This window comes from Carya illinoinensis, chromosome 2 (assembly GCF_018687715.1).
Source record: "Carya illinoinensis cultivar Pawnee chromosome 2, C.illinoinensisPawnee_v1, whole genome shotgun sequence".
NCBI classification, from domain to species: Eukaryota; Viridiplantae; Streptophyta; class Magnoliopsida; order Fagales; family Juglandaceae; genus Carya; species Carya illinoinensis.
In genome coordinates, this window is record NC_056753.1 from 19,656,705 (window position 1) to 19,674,435 (window position 17,731).

The window sequence follows — 17,731 nt, forward strand, 5'->3', positions numbered from 1 at the left end:
CCACTTTGGATAATTCAAGAATTGTATCCAAACATTATTTAAGAGAATATTTGGCCACAACTCTCGAACGGGTCTAAGATTCAATATTATATAAAAATAATACTAACATTCAAGTCCTAACTAGTAAACCAAACCTTTAGTTTGTACAAAATATACACTTAGAATATATTTGAAGTAATTGATTTTTTGGTTTAATACATAGGTAATCGATTTGTTGGTTTAATATATTGATCATTTCCAAGTTTTAATTTATTAAAGTCTTCTTTCATTAATTTTTATTATTATTCAAACTTATTATTAGGGTATTATTATACTATTACTAACTTTAGAATATATTTAATATATAGATCATTTTCAAGTTTTAATTTATTTTTTGTAAATTTATTAATTAAAGTCTTCTATTAAGTTTTATTATCATTCAAACTTATTAATTAGGGTATTATTATACTAATATTTAAAAATGTATCTATATATTTAGTATATAGATCATTAATTTGATTTAATTTATTTTTTGTAAATTTATATTGATTTATTGATTTAGTTTATGTTTAAAGCTTGGCAAATTTGGGTTCTAAATTAATATCTTTAAATTAAATAAATTTCAATACATACAAATTAATGATATTATCTTAATTTGGGTGTTTTATGGAGATAATTGGAATACTTTGGGTTTTAAATTAGAATATAGTAATTTTATCAATTTTAATTTGGAATTTTTATGCAACATACCAAATTAACATACACTAACATACTAACATCTTTTATGCAACATACCAATTTAACATACACAAATACACTAATTAACATACACTAACATACCAAATTAATATACACTAACTAACTAATAACATATTAACATACACAAACAGAACATACAATATTCTAAAAAATTTCCAAATATACATAAACATTTTACACAATATACCCAACATGTTTTAACAAATCCCAAATTAACATACACGATCAAAACAATATTCTAACAAATCCCCAAATATACATACAAATTTCACACAACATACCCAACATATTTTAATAAATCCCCAAATTACAATGCACAAACAAAACAATATTCTAACAAATCCCAAATTAAAATAACATACTAACAAAATTAACAATATTACACTAAATACCAACTTCATCAATTACAAAACACCAACTTCTATATACCGACTTCATCAAATACAAATACCAAAAATCATACACAAATTCCCCAATACCTATCATCACCTAATCATCTTACCTAATCACATTAAGAATCACAAATATATTACCAAATCACATTACAAATCACCAATGCATTACCAAATCACATTAGAAATCACCAATACATTACCAAATCTAACTAATTAACAATCCCAAACACTCTCTCAAATCATACAAATCAACATTTAGTAAAAATAAGAAATTTTACCTCAAATTTTTGCAAACCAATAACAAATATGATTCCACAATACCTACATATACATAAAACATTATAAGAAAAACCTTTAATCAAATTCAATACAACAAAATATATAAACTAAAAACAAAAAAAAAACAAAATAAAAACAAAATACCTCTACTCTCTCTAAAGAATTCATTCTCTCTCACTAGAAAGGATCCTCTCTCTCTCTCTCTCTCTCTCTCTCTCTCTCTCTCTCTCCACAACACATGCACATAAAATCGCCTGGCCAGCTTGCTCTATCTCCAAAATTTTTCTTCTACATGAAAATAAACTGAAGGTACAGCCTTATGAATCTGTGAAGTACCATTCAAACAAGTAATTTACCATTTCGTACGTGAAAAGTAAAAAAATTGCAAATTTTTGCCTATCTACATTTGGAGTTCGAATGGATTAGATACAAGTTCGAACGAAAAATTAAGAATATTCCACGGCATATTCTTTAAATGAAGAGAAGCAACGATGGTAATTTCAAATCTGTGTTCAACCAATGTATTCGAATGGGGAATTTTACGTACGAATGAGTGAATATTCTAATTTTTTATGTGAAGTTTCCCTCCAAACACATTCTACGAGACAAATTCATTCGAACGAAGTATATATATTATGTTCGAACGAAAGTTTATTCTATTCAAACTACTAGCATATCCATTCAAATAGACGCATTATAGCATGCATTATATTAGTGTCTATATTTATTCTAATATAATTTATATAAATATATATATATATATTAGTATATATTAAAAGCATACACACTATATAATTACCTATCTAGTATATATAATAATATAATACTAAGTATCATTGCGGTTGTAAATGAACCAGTCTGCTCATGTCGATTAAAACTAATTCATAGATTGATATATACATATATATACATACACTTATGTGTATATATACATACATATATATATATATATATATATGTATGTATTAGCTAATAAGATAAGCATACCACTTTTATAATTAAATATATAATATGTAATCTAATTACTTATGTTTATATAGTGAATATATTTCATAGGTATATTTTTATAATTTGTATAATAATTAGTCGATAAAATTTAATAATTTCATATCCTTGTATATGGAAACCATATATGAAATAGATATATGCTATTATATTAAGTGTATGTATTAATAATATATGTAGGCATATAATATATTGTTATTTTAGATAAATATCAACTAGCTAGATATTAATTTTTTATAAATTTTTTTAAAATTTTATAATTCAATAGAGGTTCTACTTATTAATTGTATAAATTCAATATTAGATCTTCTACAATTTGAGCTTGAGCTCTGCTCGACTCAAACTCGTTTGTGGGAAAAGCTTGAGCTCAAACTCGAGTTGAGAGTTTAGTTTATCGAGTCGAGCTTGAACAAAGAATTTATTCTCTGGCTTGAGCTCAAGTTCGAGTATTTTGAGTTGAGCCAAGCTCAACAAGCCAAAGACCAACTCTTCTCGGCTCCATTATGACCCTAAGTATCACTCTAGTATAATATAAGTAATAGTATAATACTATAAGTATAATATAATATAAGTCATAGTATAATATTAATTATCACTATTACTTATACTTACAATATAAATAATAGCATAAGTATAGGATAAGTAATAATATAAGTATATTATATATATACTAGTTACAATATATTATATAATTATATTAACTATTTAAGGAATTAGATGCATATGAAACAATAAAAGAAAAATTATTAAATATTTTTATAATACATTCAAGTGAGAAAGATAAAAGCTCATAATAATATAAGTATATTATATATACTTATATTATACTATATACTTATATAAAATATTATATATACTGGTTTATATATATTATACATGCTTAGTGAATATACAATATACTATATTATATATATTCTAGTTAAGTATATTATATTATATACTATATTTATTTATATAATATATATTATATCTATACTAGTAAAGTATAATTAGTAGTTTTGTACTTTTGCACTTTGTAATATTAGTATTATTATATGTTAGTATTAGTAATATAATTTGAAATATATTAGTATATTAACCATTCGAACGTATATCCCTTCGAACTACATTTAAGTATATAATAAACGTTCAAACCAATATCTTTAATGTTCAAATGAAATTAGTTCAAATGGGGAATTTACCTGTTTGAATGTGACATCACGATTAATATACCCAGTTCTAATATTGCCATTTACATTCAAATGAAAAATAAACAAAATTTCTCCTCCATCCTCCACCTCTCCTCCATTCGCTGCCACCAACTCCACCATGAGCTCCACCGTACTACTTCAAATTTCTCACTTCTAAGAGGTATGGGTCCTATAAACTTAACTATTGTATTTTTTTTTTTTTTGGTAAATTAGTTAGGGTTTGAAGTTGTTGGATTTTGAATCAATCCGACAACATTTTGGTGTTTTAGTGCCAAATGACACCGATATAATCGGTAGAAATGATGGGGTTTCACTTCTAAATCATTTCTACCGATTAAAACCAAGTTTTTACACTCAGGGCTAAGTTGACTCGGCCATGGCTGTTTGGCACAGGTTTCATTTGAACAGGTTCAATTCGTTTGAATGCGTATTTTTCAACATATATTAATTCATTCGAACTACTTAATTGGTCATTCGAACGGATTAATTTTTCATTCGAAAGAAAATAGCAGTTAGCCATCAATTATTCGAACGGACTGGTATCCATTCAGATGAGGAGTTTCCAAATAGCTTTATTTTCGTTCAAACATAGATCACGCATTTGAACGACCAAAATATATTTGTTTGAACACCAATTCTAGTGTTCGAATGTGGCTGCTGCTTGTTCGAATGAATAGGAACAGGATGGCTCGTTTGAACAGAATATGTTTTGTTTGAACTATTTATTTTAATTTATTTCAATATAGTATAATTCTTCAATAATATAATTACATAATTATTTTAATTATATTCTTACTTTCATTATTGTTCTGCAGATCAACAATATACTAATGGAAACTAGCAGAAGAAAATGTTCCCGAGATCAGACTGGCCAAAGTAGCGGAGCAACTCACGCTTAGCAAGTGAGGCCTACACTAGTTGAGCGGAAGATCATTCTGGATGACTTTCACGATCTTGCATGGGAGGGACAGAGCATACACTCCATCATCACCGATTAGGGATGGACACCGATTTGCCAACAGAGGGGGATAGCATATCCAAAGATGGTTGGTGAGTTTTACCGTGCCATGGGAGAGCAACTTGGTGACACTCTATGCTACAACTTTTCGGTTTGGGGAGTGAGTATCATCTTCTCTCCCATGTTATTGTTGAGTTCCTTGATATTCTGCTCATGCCTAGTGCATATCCTATAGTGGTTGCGGCGCCTACACCAGGACTAGTGGTTGCACCATCTGATGTGCACACACTGGCCTCATCCTCATCGCCAGCGCTGGATGTAGAGATCGATGAGCTGGATGCTAACTTGGATGATAGTGACGGCAGTGATGATCTAGCTAATGATGGTCTCATAGACGATCAGGTACATCAGCTAGTGCGAGACCCTTCATCTCCTTCATATGATGGCGGCAGGTGATCCGATACGCCAACTGTATAGCATTTTTCAGAATGCTTAATCTGATTGTTGAGTATAACATCGATTCGAAAAAATACAAGACTGATTTCAAGATCGAGCGAGCTAGATTTTTGTTGCAGATAACATAGGGAGAGGTGATTGATCTGGCATTGTATTTCTTCCTCCACATTCAATCGGAGTCCTGCTATTTGAGTGGAGGTAGTCTACCATTTGCACTACCGATATCTAACATCCTACTCTGATCAGGGGTTACAATGCAAGGAAATGAGCGGAGGTCACCACAGATAGGGCCCCTTAACAAGATCACATTCAGTAAGAGCAAGGGTTACTTGTCAAAGACTCCTACAATATAGGATAGTGCTCCGCCGACCGATCCAGCTTCAACTACTGCTACCAATGTTGAGAGATAGCCTGTTGGTGTTACTTTAGATGAAGTATGAGCTCTGTTGATGGAGCACCACCAAATTATGAAGCAGGAGTTCATTAAACCCATCATGGAGAAGCTTAACGAGATAGATGGACGCGTAACTATTTTACAGGAGGATCTTGATTTATTTAACAAATAGATAGTTTTAGTTATTAATTTACGATTTTTATGTTGTATCGAACGTTAGAGTTTTGGAATGTAATTATTTTATGGTTTTTATTTTTAGTGTTTGCTAGGATCTTTATTGTTAATTATGTTTTTTTTTTTTCATTATACTTACCGCTCACGATCATCTAAAAAATAATATTATCTTTAAAGTAATATTTATTTAACTAAAAATCTTATTTTACGTGAAAGAAAGCACTAAAATATTTTTAAATTATTTACATAAAAGTAATTTTTGAATTCGTAAATATTTTAATTCTCCGTAAATCATAATATATAATATATACACATTTTTTATATTTTGAAAATGATAATAAATTAATGGAAAAAATATTAATTACTTTAATATTTTTAACCTCTTTAACAATATATTATTATAATTAAACATTTCCGTTCGAACATTTGTTTATGCATTTGAACGAGGTATGTTCCGTTCCAATAAGTTTAAAAAATTCCTAGCAATTTTTTAATTTAATTTTCCACCAAACAATCTGTTCAAATAAATATATATTATGTTCGAAATTGTCCCTGTCAAGATTATTCAAACAGATTATACACCATTCGAACAATCATTAACCTTGTTCGAACTGAATTTTTGCAGTTCAAATGATTTTGACTTCTTGAGACGATCTAAATCGTCACAAAAAATCCCATTCAAATGGGTATTTAACCATTTGAACGGTTTTATAAAGTCATCCATGTTTTGAGATGAAATTTAAGTCTCTAATACTTACTTTTAGGGACAAAATTTAGTTGTCCCTAAATTATTTCGTCCTTAAAAGTAAATTTTTTGTAGTGTATGTTGATAAATATCCGGTTTACATACCAATAGTACATAATAAAGTTTATTTATTGACATTATTTAATGTAATCAATCAGATTTTAAAATATTTTCTATTCTTACAAAAAAATCTGACATATTTATTACATTAAGCCATATCCATATATATATATGTAGACTTTCTTCTATAAAATTTATGTGTATATCTAACGTTTCTCTTTACATTTTTGTTTTGGACTCATTGGTTGGACAATATTGGATGTCGTGTTTCATATACCTTTGGGCCGGGTCCCTGACGGTTATGTCCTTCAACCTGTTCCTCTATATACAAACAACTCTAGGATCTAGCTACTATGTGGGATGGCCGAAAGGAGCCTCCGATGCTTAAGTTAGCCTTGAGTTGATGAAGAGCTAACTTAAGCATCAGAGGAGATGAATATATATTCATAAATTCTGGATTACTGACCTCCTTTCCTAGAGTTTGGAAGGCTAGCTTTATACCTATGTCTGAAGTCAACAACCCATGCCCTGCGGCCGAGCTGAGGGACGCTCCTTGATAGTCCTTATTTAATGCGACGTGCGCCTTTCGGCTAGCTTGACTCGATACCCCGGTCTGTACTTGGCTAAGTTGGGGGCTTCTCATGTGGGCCGTTGAGAAGCCAAGTGAGCCTCAGCTTTGCTTTAGATGAGGTGTTGCTATTCATTGGGCTGGGCTCGTGCCTTTGAGAAAACCTCTCCAACACTACTTATAACTTGGTGTGCAGATTATTCATATCATTGACATAAATATTATTTAATTTATAGAAGATTTGAATTATAAACTACGCTTTTCCATAATGGAAAGTGGGTTTATATAGCTAACTTACAAATAATTTATTTTATTATTTTTTTTTTTTTGGAAATTCAAAGCAAAAAGATGATAAAAGTAGCCATCCGAAGGACCTTATAAAAATATGATATTTTTTAATAGAAGATTTTTTTTTTTTTCTTTTAAGAAGAGTATTACACAAAATTTGTACAATTTAGGTACAATTTAGATAGTGAAGATGAAATAAGATGGTTTTAGATGAAAGTTAAAAGTTGAATAAAATATTATTAGAATATTATTTTTAATATTATTATCATTTTGAGATTTGAAAAAATTGATTTATTTATTATATTTTATGTGAAAATTTGAAAAAATTATAATGATAAGATAAAATAAACAGAAATGCTAAATGCCATTGGCTGGGAAACCATCGTGTAACCCTTGAACACGTGGAAAAAAATGAAACGGTCTGTTTCGTTTGCAATCAAACAAAACGGTGCGTTTTTTTCTCTTTTTTCTTTCTCTCCATCCGACTCCTCTCTAGCCTTCTCCTTCGTCCTTTCCCTTCTCCATCATTCTCCCATTCGTGTCTCCCTTCTTACTTACAAATACTCATAGAAGGACATCTTGCTCAGTCTCTCTTGGATTCATGTGCTCTCAGAGTGAATTCTTTTGCTTCGGCTTATCAAAACCCTAGATTCACTTCCATTCTTTTCAAGTACTTCTTCCAAATTCGTTTTCCTTTTTGTTTCGTTGTTTTTTGCCATTTTTGGATGACTCTTATGCCTAGATCCGTTGTTCTTTCCGTTCTCTCTTCTTTTTCCACTTTGCTTTCGCTTTTTAAAATTCTATCCCCATTGGCTTGCAAATTTCGTATATTTATATCATTCTCTCTGTTTTAATGCCCTTGTTTAAATTATTTTATTTTCATTGAATTTGCTAGATTATCTTGTTGTTAATTCGTACAATGCATACGTGGAGGACTGTTAAAGACCTTGAGGTGCTCCTTGTTTTTGCTGCTTTCAATTTCTTTACCATAATCTGTTTTAGATTCTAATATTGATAAAACTTTTTATGCTTTTTGTTTTCGAAAGTATTTTCTCTTGGAAGTGTTTGAAGGAGTCAGAGTAAGCGCTCTCTTTGAATTCTTAACAACACGGTGGAAAGGTCTTTAATTTTCAGGCTTCCTCAATTTTGCATGGAAGTATGTGACTTTCTTATGACTCATAGTCGGTGCTTGTAAGCAATAAGGGGAAAATGAATGAGAGAAGGATGGAGAAGGGAAAGGATGAAGGAGAATGACGGAGAGGAGTCGGATGGAGAGAAAGGAAAAGGAGAAAAAAATGCACCGTTTTATTTGATTGCAAACGAAACACACTAGTTCATTTTTTTCCACATGGGCAAGGGTTTCATGGCGGTTCCCTTAACCGATTGCATTCAGCATTTCTGTAAAATAAAATGAGGTGAGACATTTTTACTATGAGTGTAGAAACAAGCCCCATTTTGTTTTCCAATCTGGTCCAAAACCTGGAACTTGGGTGCATCCGGGCAGTTATTCACCTAGATTACACCCGAGCGGATAAGATAAACCTGGATATGGTTACAGATTTGGTTTTGCAATCCGGATATCCGTAACCGGATCCCTTTTTTCTTTCTTTGTTTTTAATTATCCAAATTTTAAAACTTGAATTCTAGTAACTGAGAAGATGATGAGCGCAACCTCAGCATCACACAGAACATAAAGATCTTCAGCTTTCTTTAGAAGCCCTCGTCTTCTCTCGGAAAAGCCCACCAATTTTATCTCTTGAACATGCATATAGGCATGAGAGAAGAGCTGGAATTGTTGGGATTATGTTCGTTACCTCGTTGGATATTGCAATTTAGAAACCCGGCTTAGTCTGCACTTTACCAAAAGTCACCAATTATAGAGAGAAGAGGAGAGGATTGTGGATAGAGAAAGAGAAACAGTTATAATGTTCAAGAGATAAAATCTAGGTAATTTAACATAACGTCATAATTTTTTTTTTAAAATGCCATAAAAATATTTTTTTAAAGTTTAAACAGTTTTTTTTTTAATTTATAAAAAAATATTAATAAATCTAGATTAAATCCCGATACAATTCAGATATCTAGATCCGGATTAAATCTGGTTATAATCCGAATATCCATATTTATAGTTAAAAAAAAAAAAATATATATATATATATATATATATATATAAGATGGATCATAAAATATGGATCCATATAAAATTATGCGCAACCATAATTTTTACAACGGTCTTCATCATGTGTAATTGCTCGTGAAGAAAACAGTGCCACTATTTATGGTTTTCGGTTGGACCGTTGGTCTATCAAATTCCGTAGATGGTGACCCGCCAGCCACAGTCTTTTAATATATGCAAATCATTTATGAATAATTATATCAAAAGATAAATCAAGGGCGGGCTTTATATATATATATATATATGTGTGCGCGCGCGCGCGCATGCGGCAAAATAAAAAATAAATAAAAAAACCAATAACAGGTTTAGATTAATTTTATTGATCAAGTAAGAAAAATAGTGAAATTATTATAATTAGAATAACGCCACTTCTTAGAATTTAGAAGCAATAATCGCATCACATTATTGATATGATGCAACTTTTTATATCGAATATTAAAAATTATTAATGTAAAATGTTTATGATATTAGGATGGGGATCTAATCTACCCTCTCCTTTGTCTCCTCGTACAAAAGTGTTTCTTTGTCTCCTCGTACAAAACTGTGTTGCGCGGACTAGCCTTTTTCCTTATGATCGATCTTAAAATATAAAGTAGGAATGAGGCAACAATGAAATTCCTTCTTGATAACTAAAATAAGGTTTGGATACTGAATTAAATTGAGATATGTTGAGATAAAAATTAAAATTTTAATAAAATATTAGTTTTTAATATTATTATTATTTTAAAATTTAAAAAAATTAATTATTTATTATATTTTATATAGATATTTAAAAAAATAGTAATGATTTAATGAGATGAGTTGATATCAATTGTAAATCCAAACGAGACCTTAATCGTCATTCTATAGCGGTGCCTCTCTCTCTCTAAACGATTTTGCACTTAACCAAAAACCCAAAGATCCCATCTTCTCCACCCTGGGCTGGAGCTTTGGCACATTCCCTTCCTTACTCTTGTTTGACTTGTCCAAAAACTGTCTAAACCTTTTTTTCTAGTTTTTATTTTGTTTTCCATCCATAATAAGAAAAAATGTCAATCTAGGCTTTTCGACCCTCCATGACCACCATGCATCCCATTGGATGACTCTTCAACCGCCAATCCTTTAGATAGCAGAAGCATAATGTCAAACAAAGCAACGCTTATCAAATTGCGCATGAGATCCGCACGCCATGGCATCAAAGAGTGCTTGTTACCGCCATTGGCAACATTTTCAGGGCTAGTGACCTCGGATCCTTCAAATCTAACCAACCTCCACTCTTATAGAGTGGCACGTGGCCATAATCCTTAATGCTTGTCTGCCAGTGATTTGACGCATCTCTTATGTTTCACTTCTCCTAACCAAGGATCTTGGCAAAAATGTAGTAAAGTCTCTTGTAGCCATTCCAGACCAGCGAAATATAGCATAAATCACATCATTATGACTTACAATCGTAGTATTACAGTCCGTTTATCAAACTATAATAAAACCATTTCAAGTGGTTTCCTTTTGTGGGAATTGGGTGGAGGTCAAGTCATTAGCTCCGGATCTCTCTTTTTCTATTTATATTTCATGCATTTTATTTGTTGGTTTGAGATGAATATTGGAACCTACCATCCTGTTGACTACTGTATTCTGTAACTGTTAAATATATCTATAAAAAAAAAAAAAATCTTTCCAACTGTTGATTTGTAGTTATATATATATATATTTATATTAAATTACAGTTAAGAGATTGGGGTTATTGGTTTAATTCCTAGAAGATATAGGCATCTTTGGATACTAAAAGTATTTCTAACATTGTATAAATAGTATTTGTGACGCCCCCAAATCCCCACGCCCGAACACGGGGAAATCGATACGTCCGGATGGTGACAACCCGGGTCACCACCCTATCGACGGGTGCCAAGTGTGTGCAAAGGCAACAAATGTGCACGAAAGAACACGCAGCGGATAACGAAAGTCATAACTAAGTACCAGAATTTTTCTTAACGTAATACAAGCTATTTAAAACGTACATAGATAAAATATTACAAAACACAAATACAGTTTTAAACAAATATAAAACATAGCATCAGCAGCCCGGCGGAGCCGCATCCTCGGGCTCAGCCTCCTCCTCTTCGTCCTCTAACTCTGCACCAAAAGCTACGGAACCAAAAATGGTACCGCAGGTAAGTAAAACCCAAACACTACCAGATAAAAACACATAAAACTCAAACAAGATGCATGAAACATGCCCAATGCACAAAGCCCATAAAACACCCGTTTTCCACACACGCCAAAAACCCATTTGGCCCAAAAACACACAACCTTTCTAACTAACACACCAAAAGTCACATTTGGCCCAATATCTCGCCAAAAGTCCATTTGGCCCAATACCACGCCAAAAGTCCCATTTGGCCTCTCAAACCATTATCCAATTTTAACCGCGTGCACCATGACCTCCCCTAGGGGTCATCCGCACACCCTGGCTCCAGTGCCACACCGCAGAGTACCACCGCGCGTGTGACACCTAACAAGCGATGCACAGTTCCGTGCCCCGCGCGTGCGTAGCCAAGCATCCTCTAGCCCTCACCAGCAAAGGGCCACGGAGTTGGTGCGTAGGGCGATGCCCGATTCCGCGCCCGGTGCGTTCGTAGCCAAGCAACCCCTAGTCCCGCTCCCGTCGTCTAGCGACAACTCAGGGGACATCACTCAGTTTATTCCGCTCCCGAGTGACCAGAGGAGCTCCACCGAGATAATAACCCATCCCGGCTTGGGCCCGTGATACACACGCACCCGTAAAACCACTCACTCCAATACACAGGCTTTTCACACAATTCCACAAACACACGTGCATGCACCATGCAATGCCATAACAATGCATAATAAAATGATCAAACAACATAAATCAATTAAACAGACAACTCCGTCCTCCATCCATCCGACCCCCGAAACTCCTCGGACTCAGTCCGGAATCAACAACCAACAACAATAAATAAATTGAATGAGCGATATATATTTAAATCTGAAAATAGGGTTTGGAAAATACTTACAGCGCTATACGGTAATTTTAGAAAACAAGCGGCGTTGCAAACGGCGGCGGAAAAGCAACGTCACAGTGAAAATTCACTGTGGCCGTGGGTTTGAAAAAACTCACTTTTGAACGGGGACAAACTAGGACATGAAATTGATAGGGAATGGTCTAGGGATGGTTGTGAAGCTATTGGAAGTGATGAACGGCCGTGGGTGGCGGCGGAATCGCCGGAAATGGCCAGAAAGTGCAAATCGGAAATTAAGCTCGTAGGAGCTGTTCCGGTGGTCGTTGGAGGCCGAAAATGGGTGGGTTAGGACGGCAAGGGACCGGTGATGAAGTGGTGAAGAAATGGTGGCCGGAGGTGGAGCGACGGCGGCGGTACGGAGGAAAAACCATGGGGCTTCAAATGGCTTTTCTAGCCAAACGGCCGGTCGGCAGGGGAAGATATTTGGTGGGAAGGTGCACTGGAGGGAGGGGGTTCGAACGAGACCGGCGGTGGGCCAAACGGTGGCCGGACGGCGGCGGTCTGGGCTGTTGAAGTTTCCGGCCATGGGTGAGGAGAGAGAAGAGAGAGAGAGAGCCGATCGGGGGGGTTCGGACGCGGGGAGAGAGAAAAGAAAAAAGAAAAAGAAGAAAAAAAGAAAAAGAAAGGAAAAAGAAAAGAAGAAGGAAAAAGAAAAAAGAAAAAAAGGAAAAAGAGAAAAGGAAAAAGATGTGAAAAGAAATGAGGTCTAATCCTCATTCCGGGAAACGAAACTAAACCGCCAAAAAGATTAAAAACCACAAAACAACTTAAAGAAATAAAACACAACATCAAATAAATTAAAAACTAATTTAAAAAAAACGCAATTAAATTAAAATAATTAAACTATATATTAATTAAAATAAAAACAATTATTTCAGCAAAAATACACTCAAAAGCGGGTCATCACAATATTTATAATTAAAATGACTTCTTTTAATTATTAAGTAATATATATATATATATATATATATATGGCTAGAGGTCGCCTAGGGTAGTCAAGATGGGGCGATATACAAGCTTTTTTCTTTTCTTTAATGCATTTTTTTAATTGTGGTAAACATTTTTAGAAAAAGTGAAAAAAAAAATTATGATATCAATAAAAAATATTTTTTTAATCATTAAATTAAAAAAATTAAAAATAATTATCGAAATCCGTACGAGACCGGTAGAGGTAGCATAGAGGTAGCATTATTCTTTCTGATTTAAATCGGCGATCACAACGTGACAGTATTAAATGTAATAAGTAGGCAGCGGAACTGCTTTAGTGTACAAACCAATCGCAATATCACACGCAATAAGAACCCATAAAATCTCCCACCGGTTACCGATAAAATCATAAAACCCCCTCAAGCCTTCGGCGGCTCGGCCCTACTTATACGCCACAGGTTCAGGCCTCTCGCACCAAATCCTCTCACTCGCACACACACTCTCTCACCCCCGAAGAAAGTGAGAATTAAGAATCATGGTCAACACCAAGGTGGAAGAAGACCATCATGTTTTGGTTCATGGCATTAGGCTTTCCTCGGTAGGGCCAGGAAGATCGACCGGTTCTGACGTTGTTCATGAGCTAAGTGGCATGGACATAGCCATGAAGCTCCACTACGTAAAAGGGGTTTACTTCTTTAGCGGCCAGGCTGCCCAAGGTTTAACCCTCCCGCGCGTTAAGGAATCCCTTTTCCATTTGTTCTGTGAATACTACTACTCCTGCGCTCGCCTCCGTAGAACAGAGTCCGGCCGGCCTTACCTCAAGTGTAATGACTGTGGGGCTCGATTCATCGAAGCTCAATGTGACAAAACCATCCACGAATGGCTACAGATGAAGGATTCGTCTCTGCAGAAGCTGCTAGTTTCCCAACAAGTCATTGGCCCTGACCTCTTTTTCTCTCCCCCTACTCTCATACAGGTGTTACTTACTCTTACTTTTATCTTTCTGTTATATATTGAAATACACCAATGCTACATACAGTTGTAAAATTACAAACGCCACGCAATCGCTTTAAAAAAGAGTAGGGTCCACGATTAAAAAGTTAGTTTTTTTTTCATGTGGGTCTCATATTAATTTATTTTTTTCAAAACGACTGCACGTCACTTGCACAATCACGACTGCAAATCATTTCTCATTGAAATATTCTAAACTATAGTCTAGCTACGGAGAAGAAATCACAAATTTATGAATAGTAATATTCTTATACTATATTTATATGTATTTTATTTTTAAAAATCACTTAAATACAAAATAATTTTTACTTTTTAATTTTCAACTTTTTCATATTCAATTCATTACAAATTTAAAATTTTTCTCAATTGATAAAATTTTTTCAATTTTTAAAATAAGAATCATATTAAAAATTTATATTTAAACAATTTTTTAACTTTATAATTTTTTTATTGATCAACATTACCTCTTTCATCTTTCAAAACCTAATAAATAATTATTATTCAAATTATTTTACTACTATTTACAAGTTATTTCATTATTATATACAGATATTATTAATTAAAGGCCTGTTTAAATACATAGAATATCTTAATATATTTATGAATAGTCATAAAATAGTTTGAATTTATAAATTTTATTGAGTTTTGAAAAATGAGAAATAAAAAGTTGAATAAATTTTTTATAAAGTTTTAAAACTGTTTGAATCTAATTTTTTAATATACTTTTTATTCTGAAATTTGAAAAGGTAATATTATTTTTTATATTTTGTTTGAAAGTTCCATAAAATTGTAATGATTCGATAAAAAAAACTAAAGAATTGAAATTGAAAGTATTTTGTATTTGTATGATGTTTGAGAATGAAATATTTAAAAATATTTGAGAGAATAATATTAGCAATGGCGGAACCAAGAACTTTTATGAGGAGGGGCCAACTTTTCTATTGTGTGACACGTTTATGTAAAATAAAATAAAAAACTAAAAAATCATAAAATATAACCATATAGAAAATTTAATCTCAATAATTTGCTACATATACATAGAAATAAAATTTTAAAAAACACAACGTAATATATGTTTCAAATTTTTTATGATAATGTTTCATGGATAATATTAATTCATTATTATTTTTATAATGAAATATTTAGAATTTATTTTCTTCTTAAAAACTATCAAGTGATCTTTTTAAAAGTCATCTTTAATTCCAGTTTGTAAACTAGTTTATCAAGTTTCATATAAAATCTAGATATTTTTGTATCCCATTAAGCATATAATATTATAATTGAGATCTTAAATAATTTTATTTTATTTTTTGTACTCAATGAAGTCTAAAAGATAAAATCTCTCAACTATTTTTCATATAAATTATCGACCTTAAATGATTTTTCTTGTATTTTCATTTTATTTAAGGTGAAAATAAAATGAAAATCCCTTTGACATAAGGTTGGTCGGCCACTGAATATGAGAACATTAATTTTGTTGCCAAATGGACACTAAGGGTTGGTTTGGGTAGTCAGAATGCTTCATTACTATTTATTATTTTATCATTAATGTTTACATGCTTTTTACTATTTTGTATTACTATTTAATATTTTTTTTTTTAATTTTTCATTACTATTCACAGAGTAATAGAGATCACTTCATTACCCAAACACAATCTAAGTCATGTCCAAACAAACCCTAATAGTCAGCTTGCCATTTCAAAAAGTAGACTGCAAGTCTTTTTTATAAAACCATCCTTGTCCACTCTAGAAAATTCAAATATCTCTTCTGGAACCGAAGGAGCTAGTTCTAAAATCTAAAGTAAAATTTAATTTGAGAAGGATGCATGGGTACCGTCAAAACGATACATGAAAATATGAAAGGTGGTCCATATATAGTTGCTACTTGCTATTGTGTTTTTGATATTCTTACAAAAACTTTCATGTTTTTATCGTTATTACCATTAATTAATATTATATCTCGAAGTGCAGGTGACCCGCTTTAAATGTGGAGGAATATCTCTCGGCCTTAGTTGGGCCCATGTCCTTGGAGATGCATTGTCTGCTTCAAATTTCATGAACAGATGCAGCCAAATCATTGCCAGTATTGGCTCGATCAACATGCAGACTAACTTTCATAGCTCAGGTACATCGTTCAAACATCAGATGTCCAAAAGCCCGGCGCCACCACTTTCACACAAGCCACTTTCGGTGAAACAGGTCGATCCTGTCGGAGATCACTGGATAACTGCCAATAGCTGCAAAATGGGTACATTTTCATTCCATGTAACTGCTGCCCAGTTAGCTACTTTGCAGTCAGAGATTTCTGATCAAAACCAAGCTGAAGAAATGCCTATTTTTGAGTCTCTTTGTGCCATTATATGGCATTCCATAGCCAAAGTTAGAAGAGGGTCAATTCAACCAGAGATAGTGACAATCTGCAAAAATGATCCAACTGCTAAATTGGCCATTAATGGGATTGTCACCAACACCCAAATTATAAGCACGGTTAAGGCAGACTTCCCTATAACGGAGACTGACCCAAAAAGATTGGTGAATTTGCTAGTCAATAAAGCCGTGGACGAAAGAAGACAGATTGAAGAACTGCTAGAGAAGGATAATGGGTTATCGGATTTCGTTGTATATGGAGCACGTTTGACGTTTGTGGACTTGGAAGAGGTTGATTTGTATGGGTTTGAGTTGAATGGACATAAACCGGAATTCGTGTATTATACTGTCCAAGGCGTTGGAGATGAAGGAGCGGTTTTTGTGCTACCGGCAGGGCCGAAAGGTGCCGACGAAGGAAGGATAGTGACAATAACCTTACCGGAAAATCAAGTACCGGAGCTGAAAGTTGAGTTGGTAAAGAATGGTATTGGAGGCTGGCCATGACCTGGCCTAGGTGTGAATTTGGGTTCCCAGTTACTTATCAAGAAACAATCATATTGATTTGGCAGGTTAGTGTGAAAACTCATATTCCTCTCACCAAAAATATAGAAAGAGTACTGGCTATCACTATTGTGTTTCTATCGCGAGGGATTTGAAGGAGTGTTTATGGTGTTTTAACTGTTCGTTGCACGTGTGTTTGTATATATGGCACCCTGCACGTTTGTATGCTTTAATTGTAACTATTTTGTGAAGTTTTATTAAAAGTTGAAAATTTAAATAAAAGTAGGTGTGAAAACGGACGTCTTCGTCGCGGTTTTTAAACAAAATCAACGCCGACCGGTGTGATATACTAGTCCCCATGTACGTTGCGTGTATGTTTTACTCATCTTACAAGTGGTATCCCCGGCCTCTATATTTTGTTCATCAATCGCAACGATAATCAATGGAGGACTTGATGATCTTTACTCTATCATTTTGGTAAT

The 17,731-nt window shown here is 33.2% G+C and overlaps 1 protein-coding gene across 1 annotated transcript; it reads left to right on the forward strand.

Annotated features, from left to right (window-relative positions):
• The first annotated feature begins 13,814 nt into the window (after positions 1–13,814).
• Positions 13,815–17,531, forward strand: LOC122300262 (protein ECERIFERUM 26-like). The gene is made up of 2 exons (XM_043110775.1): positions 13,815–14,346; positions 16,353–17,531. Exons 1-2 carry the CDS (start codon positions 13,906–13,908, stop codon positions 17,250–17,252), a joined length of 1,341 nt encoding a protein of 446 aa, XP_042966709.1. The 5' UTR covers positions 13,815–13,905; the 3' UTR covers positions 17,253–17,531.
• The last annotated feature ends 200 nt before the right edge of the window (positions 17,532–17,731 follow it).

Excerpts from the sequence above, each read along its gene's own strand:
- LOC122300262 (XM_043110775.1), top strand. The coding sequence starts at position 13,906 with ATGGTCAACACCAAGGTGGAAGAAGACCATCATGTTTTGGTTCATGGC. Across the intron at positions 14,347-16,352 it reads CTCCCCCTACTCTCATACAG|GTGACCCGCTTTAAATGTGG; the intron begins GTGTTACTTACT and ends CTCGAAGTGCAG.